Raw genomic sequence first — 12,516 nt, 5'->3', positions numbered from 1 at the left:
CGCAAATTCTCTAAGGTGAAACAATTATCTTTATTCACTAGCAAAACCTGTCAGAGAATAGTACGGTATTCAGATATTCGACAGCTCAAGATAAAACGGTAGTCATAATTCCTTCATGTTCTTTGGTAATCCAAGGCTGCCCATTACATCAGCTATTTATTACTTGGATGCTGAGATATGATTACACAATGAGACTGCCTTCAAGTAAATTAAAGAATAACAGGACTATAAGGTCACATTGGAAAATAACTTATAATATTTTTGTTTTTCAAAAGTAGCCATTTGTTCCAACCAGAAGTTAATGTTGGAATTGCATAACCTAGTAATAATAGTAATAGCAAACAATGCAAAAACATCTATTCTCCAAGTTGAATTGTCCAGCAATTCTAATGTTTTATGTACATGGTAGAATATTTGGCACCAATAAATTTCCAAACTGAATTGTGAATATTTTCGGGCTTTTGTTTTAATAATAGTATTTTAAGATGAGATTGCCTTTGATAAAAAGGTGAAATTACAGAGCTCGGCATTCAGTCCATGTGTTTGCTTATGGCGAAGATAATAACTTTTCATAAATGGACGACACGACGTTTTATTATAAGCAACTTTATGTTCCAGTCTGAATGATTTGAATGAGAATTAACTACATTTTGACATTCTAGATAGTATACAATCTCACTACTATTTATAACTTCCAGGCAGATGATGAGAAGAATGGATGTCCCTTTTCTGACTTACGTGTGAGTTTTCTCCAGTCATGTTCACCTGTAGATTATATATTGATTAGATTATAGAATCTTTGCCTCTTAAAAGATCTAATAAATATCTAGGGCATCAGATTGTGGTAAGCAAATTTACAGTAACAAAAACATTTTGCCAACTCTTATTGATGTATTCCAGATTGTTGGTGTTGAGTTTGGACTTAGACATGCCTAGAAAATAGATCTTAAAATCAGTTGAACTTCCTTCTCTAAAAAGTTTGGATTTAACCCATTAAACATACTTACTGTCCAGGGATCAGAGAATGTTAGTAATATTATATTTAACTAAAGCACCAATCTTTTGAATGGAACATAAATGGAGTTAAATTTGTCTATAATGAGGGTAGATTCAAGTGACACACAAATTTAAGAATGCTTAAATAAAATTCAAGCTGGAAGTAAATAAATTAATATATGGGTTATAAATGAGTGAAGGAAGCCCGACCTTTCTCACATTACCTTTGCCCCGTCTCTAGTTTTAGAAATTATAAGAGTCATGGTTTCATGACTAGGAATGGGTAACCAAGTGAGTTTGGAATGCCATTAAGACATCAGTCCCAAAATGGTGAACTGATATAAACTTGAATTATGGGAAATAGATTCAGTTCTGAACAATTACAATTACAGATTCTTTTCCACTCTAAATACTGTACAATGTTCTTCTCATTGGAAATATTTGCTGTTTTGGGATAATGATTTGCCTGGGAAAACAACTGAATGGTCTCTAACCTGGATTACTGGAAGCTGTTGGCAGCTGAACAGGAAAAGGAACAAATTATTCCCTCAACCTAACACAGAAAGAAAAAGAAAAGAAGTATAAACCGGTCTGATGAGTGCCTGAGCCAGAGTCTAGTCTGATTAATCCTCCAATGAAAAGAATAGATGTAAAAGAACCAAACTAGTAAGAACTAGAGATGTTAACCCTTTGGTTTCAATGAAGGATAAAGAAATAGACATTAGAAGATTGCTTGGCACTGGTACGAACTGGAACCAGGAAGTTCCACCTGTTCAATATCAAATTAAATGTCAGTTTAAGAGTTATTTCGTTTTATTTTAACGAGTTCTTTGTAAAGTGGATTAAGCTGAGAATTAGTTTTTCAGTGGGTATATATTCTGCTGTCCCCATATTGCTTTGACATCTAGAAAATTACATTTTGTATCCCACAAAGTTGGATTTGGAGGATTACATAGATGAATAAATTGATCTTCATTTACCAGGACCTTTTACTGGGCTTATCTGACATGGAAAATTTAGCCAGGAAAGGATTGGTTTTTTTGTTGCTGTTGTTCAGTTTAGACTGGAAACAGATTGGAAACTCAAATTTATATTTTTTATTTGTATATTTACACTGTTCCACAAAGAACCAGTATCTTTGAGACACTGTATAAATAACAAATAGTCATAATTGTTGAAAGCTTTGCAAACATCATGATAGTAATAGGCAAGACTATTTCCTTATTATTTTTTTAAAAAAAACTCCAGTTAACCTTGCTCAGTGTTACAGAGGCCCAAGCCCCAGCATGAACTAAAGCAGAACTCAGATATATCTCTGGAGGGAATTTTTTTCTCAGTTTCTTAAAATCTCCAGATGATAAAATTATTTTATGTGATCAAATAGTTTCATATTTATTTAAAAATGAATTAATACAAAATTAAACCCTTCCCATCTACCTTGAAGCTTTTATTATAAAAGCTTAAAACTTCAGTAAGGCTTTTTAGAATACCCAAAATATTCAAGGCAAGTTTTCAAAAATGTTTCTTACTCCACCAATTCATGAATAGAACTATGTGACCACTACATTTTGCCCTCAAACATTTTGTTTATTGTAATAAAATATGACCAATAGGAGGCTTTCACACTATGCTGCAACTATAAATACCTAACACATTATGTTTCACATTATGCCTACCTATATTGCTGGGTGATTAGAAGGATAAAATAAATGTCCAATTATAATAAATACAGTAACTGGAACTAGAAGTCACAAAACAGGTATTTATAAAACACTAGTTCACACATTTATCATTTGATTACTGTGACATAAAATTATATGTATAGTATATGTGACTCTTAAAATTAAAACTCATATAATTTTTGTGAATTTTCAGTTTACTTTATAGTTGACATGTTTTTCAGTGGTTGATTCCCACATTTGATTCTGGCAGAAAAAAATAAACTAGCCAGATCACCAAAAATTGAATTTGAGGAAAATTATCTTCAATAAGTTGACAGTGTACAATATTAGATTTACTTTCTTGCAGAATAATAGTGTCCCCATATGAGAATTTGCGCCCTGCAGGCCAGTTACTTATCAGGGTGCAATTCTTTACAATCTAGGTGTTTTAAATTTTGTCTTGTTAACTCAGTTTGCATTTATAAAGTCTAAGCCTCTGTGGGCATATGCATTTATTCCCAGTGGTTATCAACATAATCCACTTAAGGAAGTAAAGTGTTTACCTTTTTAAAACTTTGACTCAGTAAATAAATCTTTAAGGCTTCATGAATGCATTCCCAACATCCAAGGGCTGAAATTCTGGAATTTAACTCCCCCCACCTTAAATACCATCTCCTCCTTCTCTGCAGGTAAAGTCAAATGGAATTGCTCTAAGGCAGCAAAAGGACTCAGCTTAGATTTCCCTCATCATGAATATTCAAATCTGTCCCTGTTCAGCCACTATTCGCTCCTGTTTACTTTAGGCAGGAGTGGCTCAGTCCCTAGTTAACCTTGACATAAAGAGGAAGGGAGAGAGAAGTGGAGCACAAATAGGTATGTGGCACCTCCACACACCTGAGATGTGAGAACCACATTTTTACTGATTGCCATAGCCATCTCTGCCAGTTTTGCACAAAAGTAATTCAACGTCTCGTTCTACCTCACGTCTTCTCCATATTGGGCTTTGCCCACAAGAGTTGAAGATACTGTTCAGTGACGGACAAATCAGACATCAGACGAATCAGGTATGTTGTTAATGGCACTTTTAAGGGAAGAGGGGAAGGAAACTCACTCCACACCTGGGAATGCTGTGTTTTGTAGCCTTCACAAATGTTTAATCAATCATAACAGCAGATGTAAAGATAAGACAAATAAAACTTCAGTGGGCAGAGTTTTGAATCAAAATGGGGCAAACGTCTGTTTTCATCCATACTTATTCCTAATCTCTGGATGATCCCAGACCAAGATATAATTTCTTGCTCTAATCTTTTACAAGATTGTTGTAAACATAGAATAAGAAGGAACAACTTTATTTGGCTTTCAAATAAGATAGGGAAACAAAACAAAAAACCTCAGACAACCCACTGAGTATCTGTTTTGCATATTTCACTTTTGCAAACCTGAGTTACTGCTAAAATATGCTTAACAAAGATAGGGTCTGATTCTTTAGCTCAGAAGTCAGGCAAATTGATAAAAAAATTGAATTTTCTTATTTACCTCCAACCAAAACAGCAAATTGCAAGGGATCATAAGAACTGTAATCCAAAGCATGTGAAGAACATTAGTTTGCTCAATTATGTCCTAAGAATTGGGAGACAAAAGAAATGTATGTCTTGATACATTTATTTATTTTACTGCCTATTTCAAAGGTGTCCATCAATTTGTAAGTTTTAAAAATGCTCTGCTTTCTGTTATACATGTAAAACATTGGTTTAGAGTCAAATACTATGCCATTCTAGCAAGAGGGTTCTTCTGGCAAATGACTCCTTCTTGCTGTGTATATGGAGAAAAAGAAGATACATCTGTGCAGAATATTTCAGTTTCTGATCTCTTCAAATTGCCTTGCTCCCAACTTATTAGATTCCTCTCAAGGATGGATGAAATCAAATGCTAAATACTATATTGGGTGCCCAAAGAAGGGCACATCTAACATCTCTACTCTATGAACTATATTGGGTGCCAGTTTCCTTCAATTCAAGATGTTGCTTATGGCCTGTAAAGCCTTACATGGAATAGAACCAGGCTGCCTATAGACCCAGCTTCATCCCACTCAGTCAGGCAAGGAATGTATGTTGCCGACCTCCTCCCAATCAAAGAACTCCAACTGGCAGGGTCTAGGAAAGAGCATTCTCTGCCGTTATCTCCACCCTATGGAAGTAGTTAATATGTGATGTGAGGACATGGTAGATAGTTTATCTAGTTATCTATCATATCCAATAAAAATGGGTCCTGGACCCCTCCTTTCTTCCTTTCCCCAACCTCCGACCCTAGTCGTTTATTGAAACAACTCCCATAATTCTGAGCCAGCATTTGGGGGGGGGGGGGGATTCCAGGTTGATGGACAAAGAGAGCATGAGTAAAAAAAGAAAAGAAAATGCAATAGGTCATGTGCTTCAGAGAAACATTAAATGTCTTAAAATAAAGTTTAAGCATGGTTTTGGGAACAGCATATTTGAATCTGTAACTTAGTCACCAAGCTTAAAAATAATGTAACACATTTGGAGGATACTTGGTTGAAGAACACCGGACTGAGTGATATAGCAGTTGTTATACTAAAGATTACCATTCATCTATGTTTCTAATATCTCTCTCTGGTTCCACTTCTGACCTGGAAGATAAGGTTGGATTTTAGCAGCCCCCCCAGAAATCTATGGACACAGTGAATGGGTTCTAATATAGGACGTACAGTACATGGGATGGAAGAAAGGTTATCTTTCTTTGCTTGGCTTACAGGGAATAGATAAGCCTTCAAACAGAGGGTTGAGTTCAGTCTTTTCTTTCAGTAAGGTTGTCTATTTGTAAACTATAATGGTATCTTAAGCTTCAATATCCTCAGATCATACAGGAAACAAATGTTTTAATTTAGCTCCTGCCCTTGCTCTTGATCCAAATAGATTTAAAACAAGAAGTTACGCCTTGAGCAAATATAAAATCCTGAATCGAGCTAGAAGCTGAAAAATAATAATCAATGCATAATAATAATTTAAAGATAAACTTCCAAATTGAGTTCCCCTGCTGACTTAGTAAGCATTCCATGCAGTTTTCTTTCCTATTCCCTTTTAAATGATTTTTTTTCAATATTCCACCGTCTAGACTTAAAGTATCATGGTGGTCACCAAATGCTAACCAATTGTAATTCTACTTAATTTTCAAGTTGCCACCTAGCTGGAAAGAATAAAAATTATTGTAGTTGTTTGTGGACTTTTTTTATTCAGCAAGAAGATATAACTGTAGCCTATTTTTCTCTTATCCAAGGCTGGCCCATATGGATCATTTAAAAGGACTCACAAGACACTTGGTTAGCACCAGATTAGGAAACTAAAGTTATGTATGCCAACGCTACTTTTATTGGTTGTAGAAACAGGATATTGCAAGTCTGAATGTCGTCCTCACCCCCTTATTGTGAGAACTCAAAAGAATCTTGTCTTGAGATGATTTCTCAATTCTTGCCCAGCCTCAGATTTCTGACTGTTATTTTGATTCTGGTTCTTTCTTCTATTCCTCAAGTTTATTCCTTCTGCACATTACAACTGGCTTGTTTAGCTTGGCATAATGCATGGATTAAATCAGCGTAGCTCTTGGGATACTTAAACATCAAAAATAAATCTTTCCTACATACATGGAATCTGATTTTGTCCTCATTATTTGTATTACACATTTTCTTCTCTAAGGCATAAGGGCTTTGGCACAGATCAAGAGAGAAAGTTCATAGTTTCTTGCTTATGTTATCCATCTAACTTGCATAATTTATTTTTGGAATGAAAATAGGGATTTTGAGTGAGGTATTTATTATGCGTACATGAGGAATATGAAGCTCAGAATTCTAAATATGAATTCTTATTGATCATTTATGGGGGGGGGAGAACCTGCCAATGTCACAAGATCATAACAGATATGTGTTTTTTTCCCCTTTCCCAAGGGTGACTGATCCTTCCTGTTGGCACCATGGCAGAAAATAATTATAGTTGGTGGAAGTTCACCTTCCTCCGAAAGAAAAAATCAACTCCAAAGGTATTGTATGAAAGTCCAGATATTTATGGAGTGGCCAATGATGAGAGTGTACAAGAGGGCACGCCAGCAGATGGGAGCAGTGGAAGCCACAATGAGCAAGAATTCAATGCCCGGCTAGAGAAAATTGTGGACAAAAGTACCAAAGGGAAACATGTCAAAGTTTCCAATTCTGGACGCTTCAAAGAAAAGAAGAAAATCAGGGCTACTTTGCCCGAAAACCCCAATTTCTTTTCTGATGGGGAACGGGATGAAAAATAATGGCCAAGTGAAGGAGATGCTTTTCATAAGCCTGTTTTTGAGGACATTTCTCAGCTGAAGAGAAGCTGATGTTGACTCATCAGGTTCATTACATTTGCTAATGAAGTTAACGAGGGAGCCATCTGAAACTTTAGGATCGGGTCCTGATTTTCATGTGAAGTTTCTCCAAAGGATGAACATTACATTATGTTTTATTTTGTTTTCCTCTTTTTTAATTTAAGAAATAAACAATGCAAGATTTGCATTAAACACAAGCTTATGAGGGACTTATAAATGAGAAAGGGATATTGACAGGTAGAGCACAGAAAAGGGAGCATACATAGTACTGCTAAATTCAGATCAATTACGCCTCCTTAGCTACCTTGTAAACATTCTAATCGGAGTAAATAGAAAGTGTTTGTTTTGTGTCTCAGGCCTGCCCAGCTCTTAGCACACTTGGGCAGCTGTTCTGATAGGCCTCATTGGTACTGGCACCTGCTTTCGTCTTCCCTCTTCCCTGCTGTAAGATTTCTTGCAACAGTGATTGAATTTGACTATCACTGAAAATTATCCAAACATTCACCTTATATGATTTTATTCTATGTCATGATAGAAAATTTAGATGGGAAATGTTTTTATAGATTAAGTTGCTTCTTATAGGTGAGCTTTGGTGGCCTCTTAGATATCAACAACTAGGGCCAATCTGATGTCAGTACATGAAAAGATTCTACAGCCGTTCATACAAATCTTTATTTTTAAGAAACTTGAAAACAATCTGATAATTACCAGCAGTCAGCATGAGCTGTCAAAAACAGATCTTGCCAAATGAACTTAATCAAAGGTATGTTAGGATAGAATCCTTAGATTGAGGGAATGCTGGAGATGTAGTTTAACTTCATTGCAGAAAAGCACTTTACAAACAGCCCATATTCTGCTTAGCATGCTACTTGAGTTTGAGCGGGATAGGTGGCTACATACCTGACTCAAAAATTGAGCTCAGAGTACTTATCAAATTAGAGTAAGGTACTGTAGGAAGAAAAATCCGGTCCGATTCAAAGCCAGGAGAAAGTCGCTGGAAATTAAATGGAGTCTGACTGGCTGCAAAGAAAGAAGGTTTATTTGGTTTCCAGAAACTTCAGTGGCAACAGCAATGTTTCTCGCTTGTCCAACCCCTTGGCTGGGTGAATGGATGGATCTTTATAGGGTTCTGGGATGTTGTGATTAAGATGCTCTAGGCCAGTGTTTTTCAACCTTTTTTGTGCAAAGGCACACTTTTTTCATGAAAAAAATCACGAGGCACACCATCATTGGAAAATGTTAAAAAAATTTAACTCTGTGCCTATATTCAATATAGGCGGGTGTTTTTCCCACGGCACACCTTACACTATGTCACGGCACACTAGTGTGCCGCGGCACAGTGGTTGAAAAACACTGCTCTAGGCTAGGGGGATTGTGCAATGTAGTATTTTTTTTTTGCTATTCTAATGGTGGTGGGTTAATCCTAAAGGTCATGTCCTGTCTTTAGAATTTGGATGTGGGGTGTAAATTCTTAATCCCTTCAGATGTAAGGGCAGAAGGCATTTTGTTTATGAATAGATTGACCCAGTCTTCCTTCATAGATACAAAAATCCATCGTTTAAAAACTTGAGGCTATAAAGAAAGACTGGAGTTATTTTCTGCCTTTGTTAAGATTTATTTTTCCTGAATTTCTCCTTTGGAGAAATATCATATTCTGCCTCATTTTAATATTAAGAATAAATAATATTTTAATCTGGGGAGGGAGGGCTTCCTACAGTACATGTGAGTGGAGGTAATATCGTAGATCCTGAGTTCTGAAACATTTTTTATTACTTGGATAAAGACATGAAACTTTCCTGAATTTGCTGATGATGTAAAACTGGATAGGATATCTTTCAGAACAGAAATAAAATTTAGTAGTTTTTATAAAAGAAACGGGATAAAATATCAATATTATTTAATAGAGATGATTGCAAAATTATTTTCTAAGGAAGCAGAAATTCTATGGATAAATTGCAGTATTAATAAATTGTAAACTGAATATGGGATTTGGATTGAGAGTCATTCAATGTCTGCTTCAAAATTTTGCTAAACTGAAACCAATAATGTGATATGCTTGAAGGGAAGAAAATCAAAACCAAAAGGCAAATATAATTTTAGGTAGCATATACAGAAATACAGTTTTAAAATAAAAATTCTACTTGCACTTTGTTCTGCATTTGATATGCCCACTCTACCTTGAATACCATGACTAGTTATGGCTTCTGATTCAGGCAATCTTTAACATTTTAAAGCATAGCAATGAGAGTAACAGGTGACTGGCAAGAGATATATAATCCTTGATTTTTAAACTATTGGACATGTAGACTTCAGCTCCCGGAATGGACTTCACATATTTGTGAAGTCCATACACCATGAAGTTGCCAAGTTTGAAAAACACTGGGTTAAATGAAGAGGGATGGTTATTTTTGAGAAGAAACCAACAAGAGCTATGGTCATGTTTTTCAAATACTTGACAGGATATAACATTGAATAGAGCACTGAATAATGTATTTAAATTACAGGAACATATTATTATTGAATATGTATGAGAGGAAAATTACTTCTGAATTGTAAGTGCTTTTTGACAGTGGAACCATTAATCAGAGAAGTAGTGCTTCCCCTTTGTTGGATGCGTTCAGGTGAAGATCAGATGAAGATTAGAGAAAATCATCTATAATTGGAACAATGGACTACAACCTGTTGACTTAATAGCACCTACCATAGTATGGCTCTTGAACTTGATGGGTGGACAGCATCACTTTACTAATTTAGCAAAAAGCAAAGGAGATTCTTCTAGTGATTTTGAGCATAGTCTTTAACTTATGACATACTATATAATGAAGCCTGTTCATAATGGTTGTAAGTCATGACAGTCATTTAGTGGGTTGATCATATAACCAATACAAATTTACAACTTTTTTTGTGGCAATCATTAAACAAACATCATGGTCATTAAGTAAATCAATGGTTTGCCATGGGCCAAGTTTTATAAAAACCCAGAAATAAATGAGGGTGGAGGTTCTTTCTTGAGGGTTGGTTTCTGAACTTTTCGTTACCAAGCTGGGTAACATCTTCAGCAGAGTTTATGGAATTCCCTAAATTCCACTAAAGATGTTACCTAGCCTAGTGACAAAATATTTGGAAACCAATCCACAAGCTCAGAGAAAGAACCTCCACCCTCAACCTCCACCCAAGTTACAGATATTCATCACCAAAAGTAAATGCCAGTTTTCAGCAAAATTATCATAAAACATAATTATATGATCTCAGATCCTGGAAACATAAATGGGGCCAAGTAGTTGAGCACCCAAAGTTCTATCACATGACTGTTGGAACTTGAATCCAGGTCATACATACCCTTGACGTAGGTCCATTATAACTTTGAATGATCACTAAGCAACTGATCAGAAATCAAGGGCTACCTGAATATTATTATGTTTTTTGGTACATGAGCTGCCTAAGTGTGATATCCACAAACCCAGCTGTTCAGTCCATACTGTGCACTGCAATGTATATACAATGCTATTTATGTGCTGTATCCCTAGCAAAAAAGAGGGATACTGATTTTAATGCAAGCCAACAAATAAGCAGGGTCATGGGGATACTGGCCCCCAAAATATATAAACTTGCACTCAAATAAAATGGGGTGAAACTGTGGCAACACTTTTATGTACCCAAGACCAGTGCTTTTGTAAGACAAAATGACAATAGCCAGGTTTCAGATAACCCACTAAGTGATGTGATTGGTATTGTTTTAGCACAATGTGTGAACCGAGACAAACTCACTTATAAACCATGCTTTATAGTACAAAATCAATCAGTAGGGGTTTATTCAATGACTGGCTTAATACAATATATGAACCCAATCACTATGAGATGGGGATTAGTAGTAGGATCTCTTAGGAGGGCAGACATATGATTTCATTTTATTTATTAATCACATTTACATGAGATACTGCTTTGGGAACCCACTAAACTTGTCTGCTGTCCTTTAATATGATGAAATTTGCTATTCTTCCTCCAACTTTTGAAGTAAAACTTTAACTAAAATTTGTTGGATCTAGTCTATAAACTGGGAATAGAAGGCTCTTGTGTTGTGCATCAGGTGGCAAAAATGCTGGATTTGTCCTGCAGAATTACATGGCTCAGATACAAATCACCATCTTGATATCAATGTACAAATAATATTCATCTTCAAGCTCTTTTAGCTTCTTATATTATTTTTTATTCAAACAATACTTTATATTGGAACAGATCCAAATGTAACTCAACAGATTATCAGGGATTTGTATCAACGCCACATGAAAAAGAACCAACTAAAGAGGAAACTGTAGTAGATGAATTGGTGCCCCATTAAAATTTGACTACAAAGTCCCCTTTTATGATCTTCAGTTTCCTTCTAGTGCAGCATTACATTATATTAAGCTGTTTAAATATTCTACTGTTTTAACATCTTTGATTTGCTGGCTGGGAAATTCTTGGAGTTGAAGTCCATTAAAACACTGGTATATAGCAAGGTTTCTTGAAACAGTTCCTCTCCAGCTCAAACTGAACAGTAATCACTGTGTAAAAAGATTTCCTCCTCCTCTAAAGTATAATGCATTTTATTAGCTTCATCAAAGGCTACTTTTGCAAATCTTTCATCATTTTTTACCACAGTATGTCCAAGGTTGAATAGTTTGTGTGGGTTTTTTTTCCTGATGTCGCAGTGAAAATTCTGAGGTGAGGGGGTTGGTGTTGGACTAGCTGTTCCTTCTCAGAAGAATTATACAGAAAGTTAATTGGAACTTTATATTGTAATTCATTTGCTATATTCCAGAAAGGGCGGTGTTAAATAGAAGGAAACAAAAATAGCTTCTTTGTTTTTGTCTTTCTCACTCTGTAACTCAGAACTCTTTAACACTACCTAGAATTACTTCTTCAGAATTTTCCCAATATCTCTAACAGCAAGAATAATATTTGAAAAGAAGATTTGAACATTTTCCCATGCATTTATAAATTCAGCCTCGAGCTTTATTTTTATTATTCCATAGTCACATCTGAAATTCCATTTCCTATGAGTCATTTCAATAATGGCAAATATTTATTTGTCTCTGATTTTGTAATTCTGATCCACTAAATCAGCAGAAATGCCTTTAAAATATTTGCTTGCTACATATATTCAGTTCAAGGTTGTTCTTTTCCCACATTTACTGCAAGGCTATTTCCCTTCAAATTTGTCTAGCAAACCACATGAACTTTAGCTGCCAAGAACTACATTAATAACTCATCCATCAACCTCATTTTGCTCTTGTAAAAATTACAATTTTGATAAACTTTGAACAGCAGTTTTGTTGAACTCTGTAACAGTTTCTCTTGTGATCTGGCAAAAATCACCTGCTATGTAGTTTGTTCCAATTGTCCTAAATGGATTTATTATGAAAACAATTAAAAGTGACCTATTTCATCAGAATTATTAATGGAAGCTCAAAAATCAGCTGTTTTTCCAATAAAAGTATATGTTTGTACCTCA

General features: G+C 35.3%; 1 protein-coding gene and 1 long non-coding RNA gene across 2 annotated transcripts; one reads left to right on the top strand and one right to left on the bottom strand.

Annotated features, from left to right (window-relative positions):
* Positions 1-712: 712 nt before the first annotated feature.
* Positions 713-3,335, bottom strand: LOC148045997 (uncharacterized). The gene is made up of 3 exons (XR_015696435.1): positions 3,221-3,335; positions 1,491-1,549; positions 713-765 (listed from the first exon to the last, which is right to left on the bottom strand). It is a non-coding gene; the product is annotated as an uncharacterized LOC148045997 (long non-coding RNA).
* A 102-nt stretch (positions 3,336-3,437) lies between these two features.
* Positions 3,438-12,516, top strand: PRR15L (proline rich 15 like). The gene is made up of 2 exons (XM_014057895.2): positions 3,438-3,721; positions 6,616-12,516. Exon 2 carries the CDS (start codon positions 6,642-6,644, stop codon positions 6,963-6,965), a length of 324 nt encoding a protein of 107 aa, XP_013913370.1. The 5' UTR covers positions 3,438-3,721; positions 6,616-6,641; the 3' UTR covers positions 6,966-12,516.

Source organism: Thamnophis sirtalis, unplaced genomic scaffold (assembly GCF_051295495.1).
Source record: "Thamnophis sirtalis isolate CommonGarterSnake01/CBP01778 unplaced genomic scaffold, rThaSir2_p1.2 scaffold_4, whole genome shotgun sequence".
NCBI classification, from domain to species: Eukaryota; Metazoa; Chordata; class Lepidosauria; order Squamata; family Natricidae; genus Thamnophis; species Thamnophis sirtalis.
The sequence above is the reverse complement of the archived record's forward strand: the minus strand, read 5'-3'. Positions and strand labels throughout refer to the sequence as shown.

Bases quoted from the DNA above. Each gene is read 5' to 3' on its own strand.
- PRR15L (XM_014057895.2), top strand. From the start codon at position 6,642: ATGGCAGAAAATAATTATAGTTGGTGGAAGTTCACCTTCCTCCGAAAG.